The 19336-nt window shown below is 45.1% G+C and overlaps 1 protein-coding gene across 18 annotated transcripts in view; it reads left to right on the top strand.

Moving 5' to 3' along the window:
- Positions 1-19336, top strand: part of DST (dystonin) — a 613928-nt gene that overhangs the window by 32305 nt on the left and 562287 nt on the right. For all 18 annotated transcript variants that reach the window (XM_056565774.1, XM_056565763.1, XM_056565758.1 and 15 more), the window contains exon 3: positions 7465-7656. In XM_056565774.1, the coding sequence (XP_056421749.1) occupies positions 7465-7656 (192 nt within the window). The remainder of the gene's footprint in view (positions 1-7464; positions 7657-19336) is intronic.

The following is a 19336-nucleotide window of genomic DNA, read 5'->3' as shown; positions in this document are numbered from 1 at the left end:
TTACTGTTTTGCAATCTCTGTTGCTCTCCTATACCTGAAAATGTGAATATGCAAATGAGGCGGCATGGTACATTCGGGGTGTTCTCTAGCCCAGAGTGCACTGTGATTTCCAGCCCGTATCTTTCAGGTTAATGCCCTCGTCATGTTCCTTCTCCTGTAAGATCTCTCACGAGCAGAGGGATCTAACATACTGTTGGCTTGCAGGGAAAATCATGCATGCAGTCACATGATGGTCACTGCGAGCAAAAAGTATGTGAGAAGAGGGCATTAACCTGGAAGATGCAGGCCGGACGTCGCGGTGCACCAAGCCATCTTATTTGCATGTTTCTATTTTCAGGCACAGCGGAGGCATCACCCATGTAATCAGCATCACCCAAACTATAAGCCTGTACTAGCAGGTATGTGCTGGTGATGCTGACGAGAGATTATCTCTAAAGCATTGCTGTCATTTGAAAAAACAGTTGACTTGTTGTCTAGACATGTCAAGAGTTTAGATCACACCAGGTCTCATTTCTGAGACCTGCGGCGATTGTGAGCTTTAAGCCGGTGAAGTGCAGGGGCACCAGTCTTCACTCCCCGGCCACCTGCTCCGTCCTACTCTTTCACTCCATAGTCTAATACAGGAAAAGAGTACAACTGCTGAGCACTTAATAATAAAAATAATACTGTAAATTTTAGTTACTATAACTGCTCATCCCTCAGTGAACAGGCCTTGACATCCAAGCAATGTTAAAGATATACATTCTACTGGTGAAATGATCTTTTATTACATATATACTGTAAGAGGTCAAGAACTCAAGCCAGATCATGTTTGTGTTAGCATTGTGGATAACTACTGTAGGATAAGACTGTAAAACCACAGCATTCATTATCATGAAGACTTGCTTGTTACATATTTTAGATGGTTAGTAAGCATGGGGGTTTTCAGTAAGCCATGATTAAAATATAGTAGCTTAGAGAGATAGAGGAAAGAGGATATTTGCTTTTCTTGACCTGCCTGTATTAGTGTATTCTTGTATTCTCCATGAAACATTAATTCTGTAACATCATTTCTTATAGTTCTGTGTTGTGCCATCCCTCTGTTATTATGAAAGTAGAACTAAATAGTCAGCTGAGGTTTACCAGTTGTGGGTGTGTCCCTGCACTGACTGAGGCTATCCAATCAGTGCCAGATGATCTAGGAACACGCCCCCTACTGGTAAGGCTGCGTTCACACGGCCTTCTAGACCCGTCCCGTTCTTCTCCCGTCAAAAATAAAAACGGACTTTAAAAAGAAACGACAATAACGGATGCAAGGGGATGTTATTGGTTTGTATCTGTTTGTATCCGTTATTGTTCGGTTAATAAATGAAAAAAAATGTTCTTTGTTCTGAGCATGCTCAGAAGTAAAAACGCATCAAAAAGGGATTGAAAAAATGGTTGCAAAAGGTTGACATTAAAGGCTCATGTTAAAGGGGTATACCGCTGCTCAGCGTTTGGAACAAACTGTTCCGAACGCTGGAGCCGCCGCCGGGAGCTTGTGATGTCATAGCCCCACCCCCTCATGATGTCAAGCCCCACCCCCTCAATGCAAGTCGATGGGAGGGGGCGTGACATATAAAAGAATGTATCCATTGTAGTGTAGTGCTTGTATGTCTCTTATTTTATAATATGATTGTTTCTGTGCTAGGATACATGATGTGTTTGTATTATGTTCTAATGTAACCCCCATCCTATACTGTCCATCATATGTGTTCACTTTAAATGGGCTCTTATTAAAACAAATTTTTGCTATTGCACTCCTTATGGTAAATAAACAATATTTCTAATATACTTTGTTTAAAAAAAAAAAAAAAAAAAAAGAAGTTTTCTATGTTTTATTTGTGCTTAAAAAAGCTCAAGAGCACATTTTCTCCATCTTATACACGGACTTAGGACTGAAGCAAAAACACAGGAAGTGCAACCTGGAGTGCTGAGGGGGGTGTGTCCAACCAACAGCATATGGCAGCTCAGTGTGAGAGGAGCTATGATTGGATGAGGCTGGACACATCCCCCCCAGCACTCCAGGCTGCACTTTGGACTTCGGTCCAAAGTCTGTGTATAAGATGGGGGAAAATGTGCTCTTGAGCTTTTTTAAGCATAAATAAAACATAGAAAACATCATTTTTTTTAAACAAAGTATATTAGAAATATTTTTTTATTTGCCATAAGGAGTGCAATAGCAAAAATGTATTTTAATGAGAGTTACCCTTTAAAGAGTACCTATCATTAACTGCAGTTTCCCTAATCCCCCGCCCCATCTGTCCCTGACTCTAACTAACTCTATCCCTAAGTTTTTTTTTTCATTCAATACCCCCTATAAATAGCTTTTTTATTCCATCTTTGGTAGCTTAGTATGTTGCTGTGTACGAGTGGAGGAATAGGCGGGGCCCGGCAGGCGTGATGTCATCTGATGCCTGTCCGGGGTTTGCTTCCGCCCTTCTTCCTTTATGCAGCGCTCCCTCTCGGGAGCACGCATACATGCTGGGTACAGGGGTGGGACAGCAGCTTCTGTGTCTCCTCCTCTCTGTTTGGCTTTACACGTGCCATACAGAGAGAGGAACGTCGGAAGACAGAGTTGCCGTGCCCTGCAGTGATACATGCACAGCGCTTGCTCCCGCCTGTCTGATTGACAGGCGGGGAGCTGCGCTGAGTCTGCGATTTCGGACTCAACGCCAGGCCGGCATGAGTCCGACATCACTGAACCAGGGACTCCTAAGGAGACCCCTAGTGGCCACAGATTCAAAATATAAATAGACATAGGAATATATTTTTTTTAATAACATGGTATTACAAAGTTGATCTATATAGAACAAGCTGTAAAATATAAAAACAATTTTGATGATAGGTACTCTTTAAATACTGACATGAATATATAACATATAAGTAGCTGAAGCCTGGGTATATATAGTGTGCACTTCACAGCTATCTGTATAGATAACCACATGCAGTATATGATCATAAAGTGCAGTGTTAATGTAAATCTACACATATCTACTAGACTTACTTCCTCATTCTTAACCCTTCAATGAGTGTCATTAAAGTTCGGGTCATTGCCACAGCACTTATTTCAGCCAAAGCCTTCTATTGGCATGGGAGATTCTTTGCATCATTTTTTTCATAAAATATTTCATAAAATACAAGAATCTTAGAAATATTGTAATGCAAATGTATCTGTTTGTATACATATAAATGACATATTTCGGAAGCACTGCTTCATGAAAAGGACGGTGTAGATAGAAAAGCATGATCCGACAAGCCTTCCATTATCTGAGTGTTAATTTAAGAAACTATAAGCAAGTGGTCTCCAACCTGCGGACCTCCAGATGTTGCAAAACTACAATTCCCAGCATGCCCGGACAGCCAACGGCTGTCCGGGCATGCTGGGAGTTGTAGTTTTGCAACATCTGGAGGTCCGCAGGTTGAAGACCACTGCTATAAGCCATTTCTTGTGGGGAAACTGTTCAAATTTTTTTTAGTCTTTCCAGTTCATATGCTTTGCTCTACATAGATGCCGAAGTGAAGTTCCATCCTGTATTTATAAAATTACTGCAGCGTATCACTGTATATATATATATATATATATATATATATATATATATATATCACTCCCTATAGAAAAGCAGAAAATAGATAGTAGAGCAGGACAGCGATGGTGTTTTTCATATCACACTGTAGCAGAGTCTCTGCTGACTTGTGCTGATGGAGCCTACATTCTGCTGATGTAGTCAATAGGGCGGGGGTTGTTTCTCCAGTGGACCACTCTCATTTTTCACTGAGAAAAAATGTTAAAGGGGTACTCCAGTGGTAAACAATTTTTTTTTTCAAATCAACTGGTGCCAGAAAGTTAAACAGATTTGTAAATGACTTCTATTTAAAAATCTTAATCCTTCCAGTACTTATCAGCTGCTGTATAATACAGAGCAAGTTGTGTAGTTCTTTTCACGCACATGGCATCACTTGATTTGTAGCCTCCTTGACCTGTGACCCCAGTCGCGCATGAGATGTTTTTATGCGGACCATGGTCATGCTACACATCATGCTGATGACTCTTAAAGGGGTACACCAGTGGAAAAAATGTTTTTAAATCAAATCTGGTGCCAGAAAGTTAAACAGATTTTAAATGACTCCTATTTAAAAATCGTAATCCTTCCATATCCGCTGCTGTGTGCTCGACAGGAAGTTCTTTTTTTTTTTTTTTTCTGTCTAACCACAGTGCTCTCTGCTGACACCTCTTTCTATGTCAGGAACTGTCCAGAGCAGGAGAGCTTTGCTATAGGGATTTGCTCCTGTTTGGACAGTTCCTGACATGGACAGAGGTGTCAGCAGAGAGCACTGTGGTCAGGCAGAAAAGAAATCCAAAAAGAAAAGAACTTCCTCTGTAGTGAACAGCAGCTGATAAGTAGTGGAAGGATTAAGATTTTTAAATAGAAGTAATTTACAAATCTGTTTAACTTTCTGGCACCAGTTGATTAAAAAAATTATTTTCAGCAGGAGTACCCCTTTAACCAAACTCAGTGCAGAGCGTCTCTTAGGCTAGGTTCACACTACAGAATTGCCCCCATAGACTGCAATGCATTTCTGGGTGGATCTTTTGGGAGATCTGCTCAGAAATGCATTGCCATCTATGGGGACGGCAATGTAGTCTGCTTGGTCCTAGTGCCGTCAGCTCGATTGCCGGCAAAAATTCTGCCCAGAAATTCCACTGTGTGAACCTAGCCTTAGATGTGCGGTTACTGCTGGAGATCTTTGGCGAGCTGCATCTCCTTGTTCAAGCAGAAATTCAGAAGTGTGAATGGGAGTGCGGATGCCCATAGAAGTCTATGGGCTTTAATTTGAGGCGGAATTCCGCAAGCCGAAATTCTGTGTAAATAGACCCTAAGGCTAGGTTCACACTGTGGAATTTCTGGGCAGAATTTCTGCCGGAGATCGAGCTAGGACCAAGCGGACTACATTGTCGTCCCCATAGATGGCAATGCATTCTGAGCAGATCTTCCTAAAGATCCACCCAGAAATGTATTGCAGTCTATGGGGGCAGCAATGCAGTCTGCTCGGTCCTAGCACCGCCGGCTCAATCTCCTGCAGAAATTCTGCCCGAAATTCTGCAGTGTGAACCCATCCTAAGGCTGGTTATGGTCAGCCAAGCATCTGATGGCTATCTCCTCCAGCCATGCTCAAGTCGAGTTGGATTGGAAACCAGAGGATTAAATTATTTAAATTTCAATATATGTGACACCTACTTTGTCCTATGGCAGATGTCAGGGCATATAATGCCAGTCATTAGACCTGCTGGTAGAAATCTCATGTATATATCACATCAAAGCAAGTTTTGGGAACAATATATAGGTAGAGATACAGCTACTTATGGTATTTATCTGAAGATCTTTGACAGATGCGCAGATTAAAACTCCATTTAGGAATTCGATTTTTACTATTACCTTGTATGTCACAATGCATCGATACGTTTCTTAGGCCTTGTAAACATGATGCATTTTTGTCAATAATTGTATTTATATTTATAGTTCAATTAATATTTTGTTTACCAAATATCATGTTTGTACAGAATGACACATCAAACTATTACATTAAATACTTCTTTAATCAGATTAGTTCTTCTCTTGATCTACCGCTGTCCTTGTGACTTCCCTGTAGCCTGTCAGCATTCTGCTAATGGCTCCTCCGGGCAGCAGTGTAGAGCTGTCATTGTATTGCTCTATAATTGGAAAGCTCCCACTGGGTTATTCCTGTAATTGAAGTATTTTAGGGAATTTCTGCACACACATCTGAATTCATTGGGCCATGTTTTTTCATTTTGCTTCAAAAGAAATTAAAGAGGTGCTCCCCTCGAAAACCTTTTTTTTTTAAATCAACTGGTGCCAGAAAGTTAAACAGATTTATATATGACTTCTATTTAAAAATTGTAACCCTTCCAGTACTTATCAGCTGCTGCGAGCTCCACAGGAAGTTCTTTTCTTTTTGAATTTCCTTTCTGTCTGACCACAGTGCTCTCTGCTGACACCTCTGTCCACTTTAGAGCAGGATAGATTTGGTATGGGGCTTTGCTCCTACTCTGGACAGTTCCTAAAATGGACAGAGGTGTCAGCAGAGAGCACTGTGATCAGACAGAAAGGAAATTCAAAAAGAAAAGAACTTCCTGTGGAACATACAGCAGCTGATAAGTATTGTAAGGGTTAATTAAGATTTTTAAATAAAAGTAATTTATACCTCTGTTTAACTTTCTGGCACCAGTTGATTTAAGCAAAAATGTTTTCCAGTGGAGCACCCCTTTAAAGGGGTACTCACGTGGAAAACTTATTTATTTATTTTTTTTAATTAACTGGTGCCAGAAAGTTAAACAGATTTGTAAATTACTTATATGAAAAAATCTTAATCCTTCCAGTACTTTTTAGGGGCTATATACTACAAATGCTTTAGTTTTTAGATTTCTCTGATGTCATGACCACTTTAGGAACTGTCCAGAGCAGGAGAAAACCCCCATAGCAAACATATGCTGCTCTGGACAGTTCCTAAAATGGACAGCAGAGGTCATCAGAGAGCACTGTGGTCATGACATCAGAGAAATCTAAAAAGTAAAGCATTTCCTCTGTAGTATACAGCCCCTAAAAAGTACTGGAAGGATTAAAGGGGTATTCCAGGAAAAAAACTTTTTTTTATATATCAACTGGCTCCAGAAAGTTAAACAGATTTGTAAATTACTTTTATTAAAAAATCTTAATCCTTTCAGTTCTTATGAGCTTCTGAAGTTAAGGTTTTTCTTTTCCGTCTAAGTGCTCTCTGATGACACGTGTCTCGGGAACTGCCCAGTTTAGAAGAGGTTTGCTATGGGGATTTTATTCTAAACTGGGCGGTTCCCGAGACACGTGTCATCAGAGAGCACTTAGACAGAAAAGAACAACCTTAACTTCAGAAGCTCATAAGTACTGAAAGGATTAAGATTGTTTATAGAAGTAATTTACAAATCTGTTTAACTTTCTGGAGCCAGTTGATATATATATATATATATATATATATATATATATATGTATAAAAGTTTTTTCCTGGAATACCCATTTAAGATTTTTTAATAGAAGTAATTTACAAATCTGTTTAACTTTCTGGCACCAGTTGATTAAAAAAAAAAAAAAGTTTTCCAGTGGAGTTCCCCTTTAAGCAAAGCAGGCCATCAATCTCACACATTTTCTTGAGATTACTCCCTGTCAGAAGGATTGGTACTGATAAACAGGAGGGTAAGTCAGGGCCTTGTAGATAAAAGGACATAACTGTTCATTTTCATGATAAGCTATGAAAACCTCTTAACTTAACCTGCATACCTTTAACCTGGGTGTTCATTTACTCATTTACCGCAGGCTTCCAGTAACCTATAACTAGATTGCATGTTTGTTTTACTTTCTTAGATATATAAAAAGACTTCCTATTTTCTGCTAGGGATTCAGGCCAAGCCCTCGGCACTTGCGGCGGTACGCCCGAACCCGTGTCGAAGAGACAAAACCTTTGGATGAAGTCCACCAGAGTGACCAGGATATATCTTCACCTCTGAGAAAACGAAAGATCAAGAGAAGCAGCCGAGTACAGCCAGAATTTTATCAATCCGTGCAAGTAACACCTACTCGAAAACCGGTATGTATCCTGCATCCGTATGGTCACAGCTGATACCTGAGGTTGTGTCACATGGCTAGATTAAAGGGGTATTCCAGGCAAAAACTTTTTTTTTATATATCAACTGGCCTCGGAAAGTTAAACAGATTTGTAAATTACTTCTATTAAAAAACCTTAATCCTTCCAATAGTTATTAGCTTCTGAAGTTGAGTTGCTGTTTTCTGTCTAACTGCTTTCTGATGACTCACATCCCGGGAGCTGTCCAGCTCCTATGGGGATATTCTCCCATCATGCACAGCTCCCGAGACGTGACATCATCATTGAGCAGTTAGACAGAAAACTTCAGAAGCTAATAACTATTGGAAGGATTAAGATTTTTTAATAGAAGTAATTTACAAATCTGTTTAACTTTCCGGAGGCAGTTGATATATAAAATAAAGTTTTTGCCTGGAATACCCCTTTAAGGGTCTATTCACACGACAGAATTCCACCTGAAATGAAAGCCCAATACACTTCTATGGGATTCCGCACTCCCGTTGAGGCTTCGGAAATCCCGCTAGCGGGATTTCCGAAGCCTCAACGGGAGTGCGGAATCCCATAGAAGTGTATTGGGCTTTCATTTCAGGCGACATTTCTTCTGCGGATTCCGCTCGCGGAAATTTCGCCTGGTGAATAGACCCTAACTGTCTGGCATGTTTACTTGTATGGTATCAGATCTTGTATGTTGTGCACAATTACAGGCAGTGTAAACAATGTATCACTGCATTCATATCTCCTAGAATGTATGTTCTTTAATGTAACATAAAATATGAACACAGTAAGGTCAGCGCTTCAACTTTTATTACAATTTTTTTTAAATAAAATGGACGTGGAAGCGTATTACCATATGTCTAACACATGGTATTGCACACATCCGATTAGATTTTTTAGCATACGCTTTCCTACAATTTTAGGCCATCTGTTTCAACAATATATTTGACGGATGCAAAAATTGTGATGTGAATGCAGCTTTAAAGGGGAACTCCGGTGGAAACAAGTGGAAAACAAATGTTTTCAAATCAACTGGTGCCAGAACATTAAAGGGGTATTCCGGGCAAAAAATGTTATCCCCTATCCAAAGGATAGGGGATAAGATGTCTGATTGTGGGTTGCCCGCTGCTGAGACCCCTCGCGATCTCCCTGCAGCACCCGCTTTCCATGCGGGTGCTGAATCTCCAGTTTCGGAAACCTCCGGAAACCTCCGGATGTGACGCGACGCCAGGCCCCCTCCATTCATGTATATGGGACATGTAGGGGGCGTGGCGTGACTTCACATACCCAGCCTCGGAAACCCTGGAGACCCAGATGTTTCCGAAACTGGAGATTCAGCACCTGCATAGAAAGCGGGTGCTGCAGGGAGATCGCGAGGGGGTCTCAGCAGCGGCCCCCCACCATCAGACATCTTATCCCCTATCCTTTGGATAGGGGATAAAATGTTTTTGCCCGGAATACCCCTTTAAACTGATTTGTAAATGACTTCTATTTCAAAATCTGAAGCCTTCCAGTACTTATCAGCTGCTGTATACTACAGAGAAAATTGTGTAGTTCTTTTCAGTCTGACAACAGTGCTCTCTGCTGACACCTCTGTCTGTGTCAGGAACTGTCCAGATTTGAAGCAAATCCCCATAGCAAACCACTCCTGCTCTAGACTGTTCCTGACATGTACAGAGGTGTCAGTAGAGAGCACTGGGGTCAGACTGGAAAGAACTTCACAAATTTCTCTGTAGTATATCTGTAGTATACAGCAGCTGATAAGTACTGGAAGGGTTAAGATTTTTAAATGGAAGTAATTTACAAATCTGTTTAACTTTCTGGCACCAGTTGATTAGAATTTTTTTTTTCCACTGGAGTACCCCTTTAAATGTAACTCTATGAGATTCACTGAGCATTTGATAGAGTTACATTGTGAAAGCTGCTTTCAGTCCACACAGCAAGCACTATGTCAATCAGCAATTCAGCGGGGGACGGTCATATGATGTCATGGGATGAAGCGGAGCATCCTGGTAAGAGGGGAAGCAGAGCAGCCATTTCCCTTCTCTAAGCTTATGCTGAGAGGGATTAAAGACGTTTGGGATAGAGTGTCCCTTTAATGTTGTATCCTGTATTGGCAATACTCTATCAAACCGTCAGTAAACAAATACAGTGTTCATATTAAAATGACTGAAAGTAAACCTCATAGGTTTCTGTTTTTAAATAGCTGTTTATTACAGAATGTTGGATATTTTGTTTGCTGCATTTTTGTTTGCTTGATGTGTGACCGTGAACTATGCACATTTTTGCTATTTTACGCGACGCTTTTAGCACCAGTGAACTAAATAGATTGTTATGGGTAAAAATGCAAACAAACCGTCTACTGTTAACTTCCTCCATAGATCAGTGTAGACCCACAACTAAAGTGCTTTTTCATAGTTTACTACCGTTTTCATGTGTGTTCAGTTTTATATGTATTGTCAGTTATAAGGAAGAACAGTCAAAAGTAAGATTTCAATGCATATCCAGCAAGCTAGGACCTATGTTCATTTATCAGGCCTCATAACTGTTATAAATATCCCATTATAAGAATATTCTAGGCAACCCATCCTCTCCAAATTCTCTCTATCTGTGCTAAGATGCCAATACACATAAACGTAAAAGGACCTCAATAAGGCTATTTTCAGACAATGGAACGTCTGCACTGCAGCGGAGCTAGGACCACTGGGAAATAAACCAAGCAATGCATTTCTATGTGGACTCCGTCCGCAGAAAGAATAGACATGTGTGTTTTTTTCTGCGGACTCCAGAATTGGGATTTCCACAGCAGAAACATGTAAACTGCAGCAGAATCCCATTAAAATCAACCTATTCACTGCTACTGTAAATACTGCAGATTTTATACACAGGATTTTCTGTGTGAGAAAGTTTGCTGAAAATGCACCACGTGTGACCCTTTCCTAAAAGTGGGTAGAACCTTTGAATATCTTAGCAAAAATCAGAAGGATTAAAGGGGTACTCCGGCGCTTAGACATCTTATCCCCTATCCAAAGGATAGGGGATAAGATGCCTGATCGCGGGGGTCCCGCTGCTGGGGACCCCCGTGATCTTGCACGCAGCACCCCAGTTAAAATCAGTCCCCGGAGCATGTTCGCTCCGGGTCTGATTACCGGCGACCACAGGGCCGGCGGCGTGTGACATCACGCCTCTGCCCCTGTGTGACGTCACGCTCCGCCCCTCAATGCAACCCTACGGGAGGGGGCATGGCAGCTATCACGCCCCCTCCCATAGGCTTGCATTGAGGGGCGGATAGGGGATAAGATGTCTAAGCGCTGGAGTACCCCTTTGGAGTTGGATAGGGGATAGGACCCCTTTTGGAGTTGGATAGAGGATAAGATGTCTAAGTGCCGGAGTATCCCTTTAAAGGGAAAATCTGAAAATCTCACTCGGCTCATGCTGCCCTATCTAAGGGTAAACTAAACTAGCAATAAAGACTCTGAACAGAATAATGTTTTTTTTTTTTATAAATTAGCACCAAACCAAGAAAAATGAAATTGCATTGTCAATAGCTTAGGGTGCCCTGATCACATCCAGTTTCTCTATACACCCTCCTGTTCCTGAGATGTAAGGGTGTATAGTTTGTCTGACAAATAAGGAAATCAGTCAGATGGGCAGGAACTTAAAGGGGTAGTCCAGTGGTGAAAAACGTATCCCCTATCCTAAGGATAGGGGATAAGTTTGAGATTGCGGGGGTCCGACCGTTGGGGCCCCCTGCGATCTCTCTGTATGGGGGCCAGGCTCTCCGGACAGATAGCGGGTGTCGACCTCCGCATGAAGCGGCGGCCGACACGCCTCCTCAATACATCTCTATGGCAGAGCCGGAGATTGCGAAGGCAGCGCTTCGGCTCTGCCATAGAGTTGTATTGAGGGGGCGTGTCGGCCGCCGCTTCGTGCGGAGGTCGACACGCCCCCTTCCCGCGGGCTGTCGGGGCTCCGTACAGGAGATCGCAGGGGGCCCCAGCGGTCGGACCCCCCGCGATCTAAAACTTATCCCCTATCCTTAGGATAGGGGATAAGTTGTTCACCACTGGGTTCACCACTGGACTACTCCTTTAATTTTAAAGGGAGTGACTATTGGGGTGGGAGGGATTATACAGTCAAGGGGTGGGTATTATTAGCCATATACCGTATTTATCGGCGTATAACACGCACTTTTTAGGCTAAAATTTTTAGCCTAAAGTCTATGTGCGTGTTATACGCCGATACACCCCCAGGAAAGGCAGGGGGAGAGAGGCCGTCGCTGCCCGCTTCTCTCCCCCTGCCTTTCCTGGGGTCTAGAGCGCTGCTGCTGGCCCTTCTCTCCCCCTGGCTATCGGTGCCGGCGCCGATAGCCAGGGGGAGAGAAGCGGCGCCGACAGCCAGGGGGAGAGAAGGGGCAGCGGCACCTATTGCCGGCGCCACTGCCCCGTTGCCTCCCCCCATCCCCGGTGGCATAATTACCTGGGTCGGGTCCGCGCTGCTGCAGGCCTCCGGCGTGCGTCCCCGGCGTCGTTGCTATGCGCTGCACGGTGCGGCGCATGACGTCAGTGCGCCGCGCCGTGCATAGCAACGACGCAGGGGACACACGACGGAGGCCTGCAGCAGCGCGGACCCGACCCAGGTAATTATGCCAGCGGCGCCGGTGTGAGGTGGATTTTTGCGCCCCCGTAGATCCATGCGTCCGCTCCTCCCCCAGCTCTCCGAACATTTCCGAAGCTAGAACTGGGGGAGGGCAGAGCAAGGGGAGAGAGAAGTACACGCCCCCTCCCTCATCTCCCCTCCCTGAGCTCGGCTGGACGCAGATCTCTACGGCACGCCCCCTCCCTGAGGACATAGATCTCCACGACAGGCCCCTCCCTCATCTCCCCGAGCTGAGGACATAGAGCAGTGCTCCCAATGAGCTCTATGTGTAAAGGGGACATACTGCAGGGGCTAAAGGAGGACATACTGCAGGGGCTAAAGGAGGACATACTGCACGGGCTAAAGGGGGACATACTGCACGGGCTAAAGGGGGACATACTGCAGGGGCTAAAGGAGGACATACTGCACGGGCTAAAGGGGGACATACTGCAGGGGCTAAAGGAGGACATACTGCACGGGCTAAAGGGGGACATACTGCTGGGGCTAAAGGGGGACATACTGCACGGGCTAAAGGAGGACATACTGCACGGGCTAAAGGGGGACATACTGCAGGGGCTAAAGGAGGACATACTGCACGGGCTAAAGGGGGACATACTGCAGGGGCTAAAGGGGGACATACTGCAGGGGCTAAAGGGGGACATACTGCACGGGCTAAAGGAGGACATACTGCACGGGCTAAAGAGCCCGTACAGTATGTCCCCCCTTTACACATAGAGCTCATTGGGAGCACTGCTCTATGTCCTGAGGGAGGGGAGATGAGGGAGGGGATCTGCCGTGGAGATTTACGTCCTATGCTCGGGGAGATGAGGGAGGGACCTGCCGTGGAGATCTATGTCCTCAGGGAGGGGGCGTGCCGTGGAGATCTGCATCCAGCCGAGCTCAGGGAGGGGGCGTGTACCTCCTTCCTCCTCTTGCCCCAGCTCTAGCTTCGAAAATGTTCGGAGAGCTGGGGGAGGAGCGGACACATGGATCTACGGGGGCGCAAAAATCCACCTCACACCGGCAATGGGTGCCGCTGCCCCTTCTCTCCCCCTGGCTGTCGGCGCCGGTTCTCTCCCCCTGGCTATCGGCGCCGGCACCGATAGTCAGGGGGACAGAACGGGCAGCAGCGCCGATAACCAGGGGGAGAGAAGGGCCGGCAGCAGGGCTCTAGACCCCAGGAAAGGCAGGGGGAGAGAAGCGGGCAGCGACGGCCTCTCTCCCCCTGCCTTTCCTGGGGGTGTATCGGGGTATACACGCGCACACACACGCACCCTCATTTTACCATGGATATTTGGGTAAAAAACTTTTTTTACCCAAATATCCTTGGTAAAATGAGGGTGCGTGTTATAGGCCGGTGCGTGGTATACCCCGATAAATACGGTACGTCCCTCAATGTAAAACCCCCTGACTGTATCATTCTATATCTTACTTACCTATTTGTGTAATAAGGGTATCAGAATGAATTTTATTGAACCATACATGTTTTTGTCATCAGGTATAAAATCCTGACTAATGATTTTAGCATAAGAAAGCTAGTATTTGTTCAAAGTGTGCCATCGCACTATTATCCATGCAAACTCTATCGTTTTATCTATAATGTCTCTGTACCTTAAAGGGGCACTCCAGTCAAAAACAAGTTTGTTTGATTTTAACTGGTGCAAAAAAGTTAAACAGATTTGTAAATGAATTCTATTTAAAAATCTTAATCCTTCCAGTATTTATCAGCTGCTGTATGCTCCAGAGGAAGTTGTATAGTTATTTTCTCCCTGACCACAGTGCTCTCTGCTGACACCTCAGTCCGTTTCAGGAACTGTCCAGAGTAGAAGCAAATCCCTATAGCAAACCTTCCCTGCTCTGGATAATTCCTGACATGAACAGAGGTGTCAGCAGAGAGCACTGTGGTAAGACTGAAAAGATCTATACAACTTTCTCTGTAATATACAGCTGCTGGTTAGTACTGGAAGGATTAAGATTTTTAAATAGAAGTAATTTACAAATCTGTTTAACTTTCTGCCACAACAACCTTTTTGGTCAAATTTATGAGCCTGCTGGTCTCCACGTGTGCTTTTACACTAATGCTTCCACAAAAAAAGAAATAAAATTTGTAGCTCAAAAATACTGACCTTAGTATTGACCAAAATACTGTGTGAACATACCTTCAAATTGTGATTTACTTAGTACCTTTGTGCTTAAAGAACAGCTGCATAATATACATGTCAATGAAAAATATATAAGAAGTTAATATAAAAGTTAAAAAGTTAAAAGTTAGTATAAAACAATGTTTACAAATTCATATTTAATTTAAGATGTTTAGTATCAATATTAATCTGTGTATCTGGTTTTAAGTGTAAACAGTCAGCATTTTGCTGTACAAGAATATATTCTGCATTCATTGACTAGGCAGGATAAGGTTGTGTTTCATTGAAATTATATGAATATCCACAAGAGGGCAGATAAAGCAGAATAATAAGGCGACAGGGATCTTCAGTGAAACTCAGATATTAATAGTAAACTTTCTATGGCTATGCTTGGTGTATTGTAGTACCTTCTCATCAGTAACAATTGTTATGATACTCATTTCTACAAAACCAATACCCAGGTCAATATGCATAAAATTCAGTTGTTCCAAAACTGTTTAAAGGGGTACTCAGGTGAAAAAATCTTTTCTTTTAAATCAACTGGTTCCAGAAAGTTAAACAGATTTTTACATTACTTCTATTAAAAAATCTTAATCCTTCCTGTACTTATTAGCTGCTGAATACTACAGAGGAAATTATTTTCTTTTTGGAATGCTCTCTTATGACATCACGAGCACAGTGCTCTTTGCTGACGTTATTATTATAATAATAAGTCATTATTTATTTATTGTTGTCCTTGGTGGGATTTGAACCCAAGGCCCCAGCGCTGCAAGGCAGCAGTGCTAACCGCTAAGCCACCATGCTGCCCTTAGCATACATCTGGTTGTTAAGATGGACAGAGATGTCAGCAGAGAGCACTGTGCTCGTGATGTCATCAGTGTTCCAAAAAGAAAGGAATTTCCTCTGTAGCATTCAGCAGCTAATAAGTACTGGAAGGATTAAGATTTTTTTAATAGAAGTAATTTACAAATATGTTTAACTTTCTGGCACCAGTTGATTTAAAAGAAAAAAGGTTTTCACCGGAGTACCCCTTTAATGCTATTGTAGTCAAGAAAAGTCCACTGCAGGGCTCCATCCTCTGATCAAACTGAATGCACTGCATTAATAATATGAAATCTGGATTATTGTAGCTCAAATTTATTGTTAAAATAGCACTCCAGTTTTTTTGGGGGGGGCCTATATATTGTACATTCACCAGTCCTTCAGTGCCATCTGTTTTATTCCAGTACAGTTGCTTTCATGCCATTCATTACTGTAATGGAGTCACGTCATCACCAGCCTGGCCCACAGAAAATCACAGTGTATAATGTGTCAGTTCTGGGTCAGCCGACTTCTTGTATACTACATGATGGCATAATAGATCTATGGGAACAGATTAGTTGTAGTTATGCACTTCACCAGAGTCTGTGTTCACACACTGCAACTTTTACTGTTTTTTTTTTCTTCAGTTTTTGTGGTGATTTTCCCCAAATATCTGCAAATCACAGTAAAAATATGTAAAAAAAAAAATTTTTGTAAACACAGCCAAAATGCTGTAAAAATGTAAGAAAAATGCTGTAAAATATATTTGTAAACATAAGACTTTAAAAAAATGCTCTTTGAATAAGATAAACACATCAAAACTGCATATAGTGTACACTGACCTTAACCCACTTATAAGTCTAATCAGTTCACCTGGTGGCAATGATGAGACTCCACATCCTCTCTCTTCATATGGGACATATGGAAAATAATTGTAGTGATGGAATTGTAATAAGTATGGGTGAAAACTCATTAATTCCACATCCCAATAAAACAAGTAAGCACAAGGCATACCCAAGAGCCTCTATATTATTCACTAATATTAGCCTATGCTGCACTGTATAAGAGAAAAACTATAATTTCCTAGCGTTTGGGTCACAAGTGTCACGATGCCGGCTGGCAGGTAGTGGATCCTCTGTGCCAGAGAGGGATTGGCGTGGACCGTGCTAGTGGATCGGTTCTAAGTCACTACTGGTTTTCACCAGAGCCCGCCGCAAAGCGGGATGGTCTTGCTGCGGCGGTAGTGACCAGGTCGTATCCACTAGCAACGGCTCAACCTCTCTGACTGCTGAAGATAGGCGCGGTACAAGGGAGTAGACAGAAGCAAGGTCGGACGTAGCAGAAGGTCGGGGCAGGCATCAAGGATCGTAGTCAGGGGCAACGGCAGGAGGTCTGGAACACAGGCTAGGAACACACAAGGAAACGCTTTCACTGGCACAATGGCAACAAGATCCGGCAAGGGAGTGCAAGGGAGGAGATCAGATATAGCCAGGGAGCAGGTGGAAGCCAATTAAGCTAATTGGGCCAGGCACCAATCATTGGTGCACTGGCCCTTTAAGTCTCAGGGAGCTGGCGCGCGCGCGCCCTAGAGAGCGGAGCCGCGCGCGCCAGCACATGACAGCAGGGGACGGGAACGGGTAAGTGACCTGGGATGCGATTCGCGAGCGGGCGCGTCCCGCTGTGTGAATCGCATCCCCGACGGCCATGACAGTGCAGCGCTCCCGGTCAGCGGGACCGACCGGGGCGCTGCGGAGAGAGAGACGCCGTACGCGCTCCGGGGAGGAGCGGGGACCCGGAGCGCTAGGCGTAACAGTACCCCCCCCCCCTTAGGTCTCCCCTTCTCTTTGTCCGGTAACTGCCTCCCCTGGGATGAGGACACCGGGAAAGGATGGAGGGATTCCTCAACGGCAGGCAGAACAGCAGGAGTGGGAATGGGGAGGGAGGGCAGAGGGCGAGGCCTGGCACGGGGCAGTGTGACACCAGGACGAGGGCCATGAGGAGGCACCGAGGCTTGCCTGACTGGACTGGGAGGGGGGGAGAGGCACTTCTTAAGGCAGGCAGAGTCCATAACGACCTTAGGGAGACCGGATACAGGAGGAACCACAGGGTCACGGCAGGGAGTACTGGGAACCGGTTTAAGGCAGTCCTTGAAGCAAGAGGTACCCCAGCTCTTGATCTCCCCTGTGGACCAATCCAGGGTTGGGGAATGGTGTTGAAGCCAGGGTAGTCCAAGGAGAATTTCGGAAGTGCAATTGGAGAGGACCAAAAACTCAATTTTTTCGTGATGATTTCCGATGCACATTAGGAGGGGCTCCGTGCGGTAACGCACGGTGCAATCCAACCTGGCTCCGTTGACCGCGGAAATGTGGAGTGGCTTGACAAGACGGGTCACCGGGATGCGGAATTTATTCACCAAGGACTCCCGAATAAAATTCCCAGAGGCACCAGAGTCCAGGCAGGCCACGGCTGAGAGGGAAGAGCTGGCTGAAGTAGAAATCCGTACAGGCACCGTGAGACGTGGAGAAGCCGACTTAGCATCAAGAGACGCCACACCCACGAGAGCTGGGTGCGAGCGTGCGTTTCCCAGACGTGGAGGACGGATAGGGCAATCCACCAAAAAATGTTCGGTACTGGCACAGTACAGACAAAGATTCTCTTCCTTACGGCGATTCCTCTCTTCCAGGGTCAGGCGAGACCGATCCACTTGCATGGCCTCCTCGGCGGGAGGCCTAGGCGCAGATTGCAATGGAGACTGTGGGAGAGGTGTCCAGAGATCTAAGTCTTTTTCCTGGCGGAGCTCTTGATGCCTCTCAGAAAAACGCATGTCAATGCGAGTGGCTAGATGAATGAGTTCATGCAGGTTAGCAGGAGTTTCTCGTGCGGCCAGAACATCTTTAATGTTGCTGGATAGGCCTTTTTTAAAGGTCGCGCAGAGGGCCTCATTATTCCAGGATAGTTCAGAAGCAAGAGTACGGAATTGTATGGCGTACTCGCCAACGGAAGAATTACCCTGGACCAGGTTCAGCAGGGCAGTCTCAGCAGAAGAGGCTCGGGCAGGTTCCTCAAAGACACTTCGAATTTCCAAAAAGAAGGAGTGTACAGAGGCAGTGACGGGGTCATTGCGGTCCCAGAGCGGTGTGGCCCATGACAGGGCTTTTCCAGACAGAAGGCTGACTACGAAAGCCACCTTAGATCTTTCAGTAGGAAACTGGTCCGACATCATCTCCAAGTGCAGGGAACATTGCGAAAGAAAGCCACGGCAAAACTTAGAGTCCCCATTAAATTTGTCCGGCAAGGACAGGCGGAGGCTAGGAGTGGCCACTCGCTGCGGAAGGGGTGCAGGAGCTGGCGGAGGAGATGATTGCTGCTGAAGTTGCGACTGAAGTTGGTGCACAATGGTGGACACTTCCGACAGCTGGTGGGTTAGATGGGCGATCTGTCGGGATTGCTGGGCGACCACCGTGGTGATATCAGAGATATAAGGCAGAGGGACCTCAGCGGGATCCATGGCCGGATCTACTGTCACGATGCCGGCTGGCAGGTAGTGGATCCTCTGTGCCAGAGAGGGATTGGCGTGGACCGTGCTAGTGGATCGGTTCTAAGTCACTACTGGTTTTCACCAGAGCCCGCCGCAAAGCGGGATGGTCTTGCTGCGGCGGTAGTGACCAGGTCGTATCCACTAGCAACGGCTCAACCTCTCTGACTGCTGAAGATAGGCGCGGTACAAGGGAGTAGACAGAAGCAAGGTCGGACGTAGCAGAAGGTCGGGGCAGGCAGCAAGGATCGTAGTCAGGGGCAACGGCAGGAGGTCTGGAACACAGGCTAGGAACACACAAGGAAACGCTTTCACTGGCACAATGGCAACAAGATCCGGCAAGGGAGTGCAAGGGAGGAGATCAGATATAGCCAGGGAGCAGGTGGAAGCCAATTAAGCTAATTGGGCCAGGCACCAATCATTGGTGCACTGGCCCTTTAAGTCTCAGGGAGCTGGCGCGCGCGCGCCCTAGAGAGCGGAGCCGCGCGCGCCAGCACATGACAGCAGGGGACGGGAACGGGTAAGTGACCTGGGATGCGATTCGCGAGCGGGCGCG

The sequence above is a fragment of the Hyla sarda genome, chromosome 3 (genome assembly GCF_029499605.1).
Source record: "Hyla sarda isolate aHylSar1 chromosome 3, aHylSar1.hap1, whole genome shotgun sequence".
In the NCBI taxonomy this organism is placed as follows: Eukaryota; Metazoa; Chordata; class Amphibia; order Anura; family Hylidae; genus Hyla; species Hyla sarda.
The sequence above is the reverse complement of the archived record's forward strand: the minus strand, read 5'-3'. Positions and strand labels throughout refer to the sequence as shown.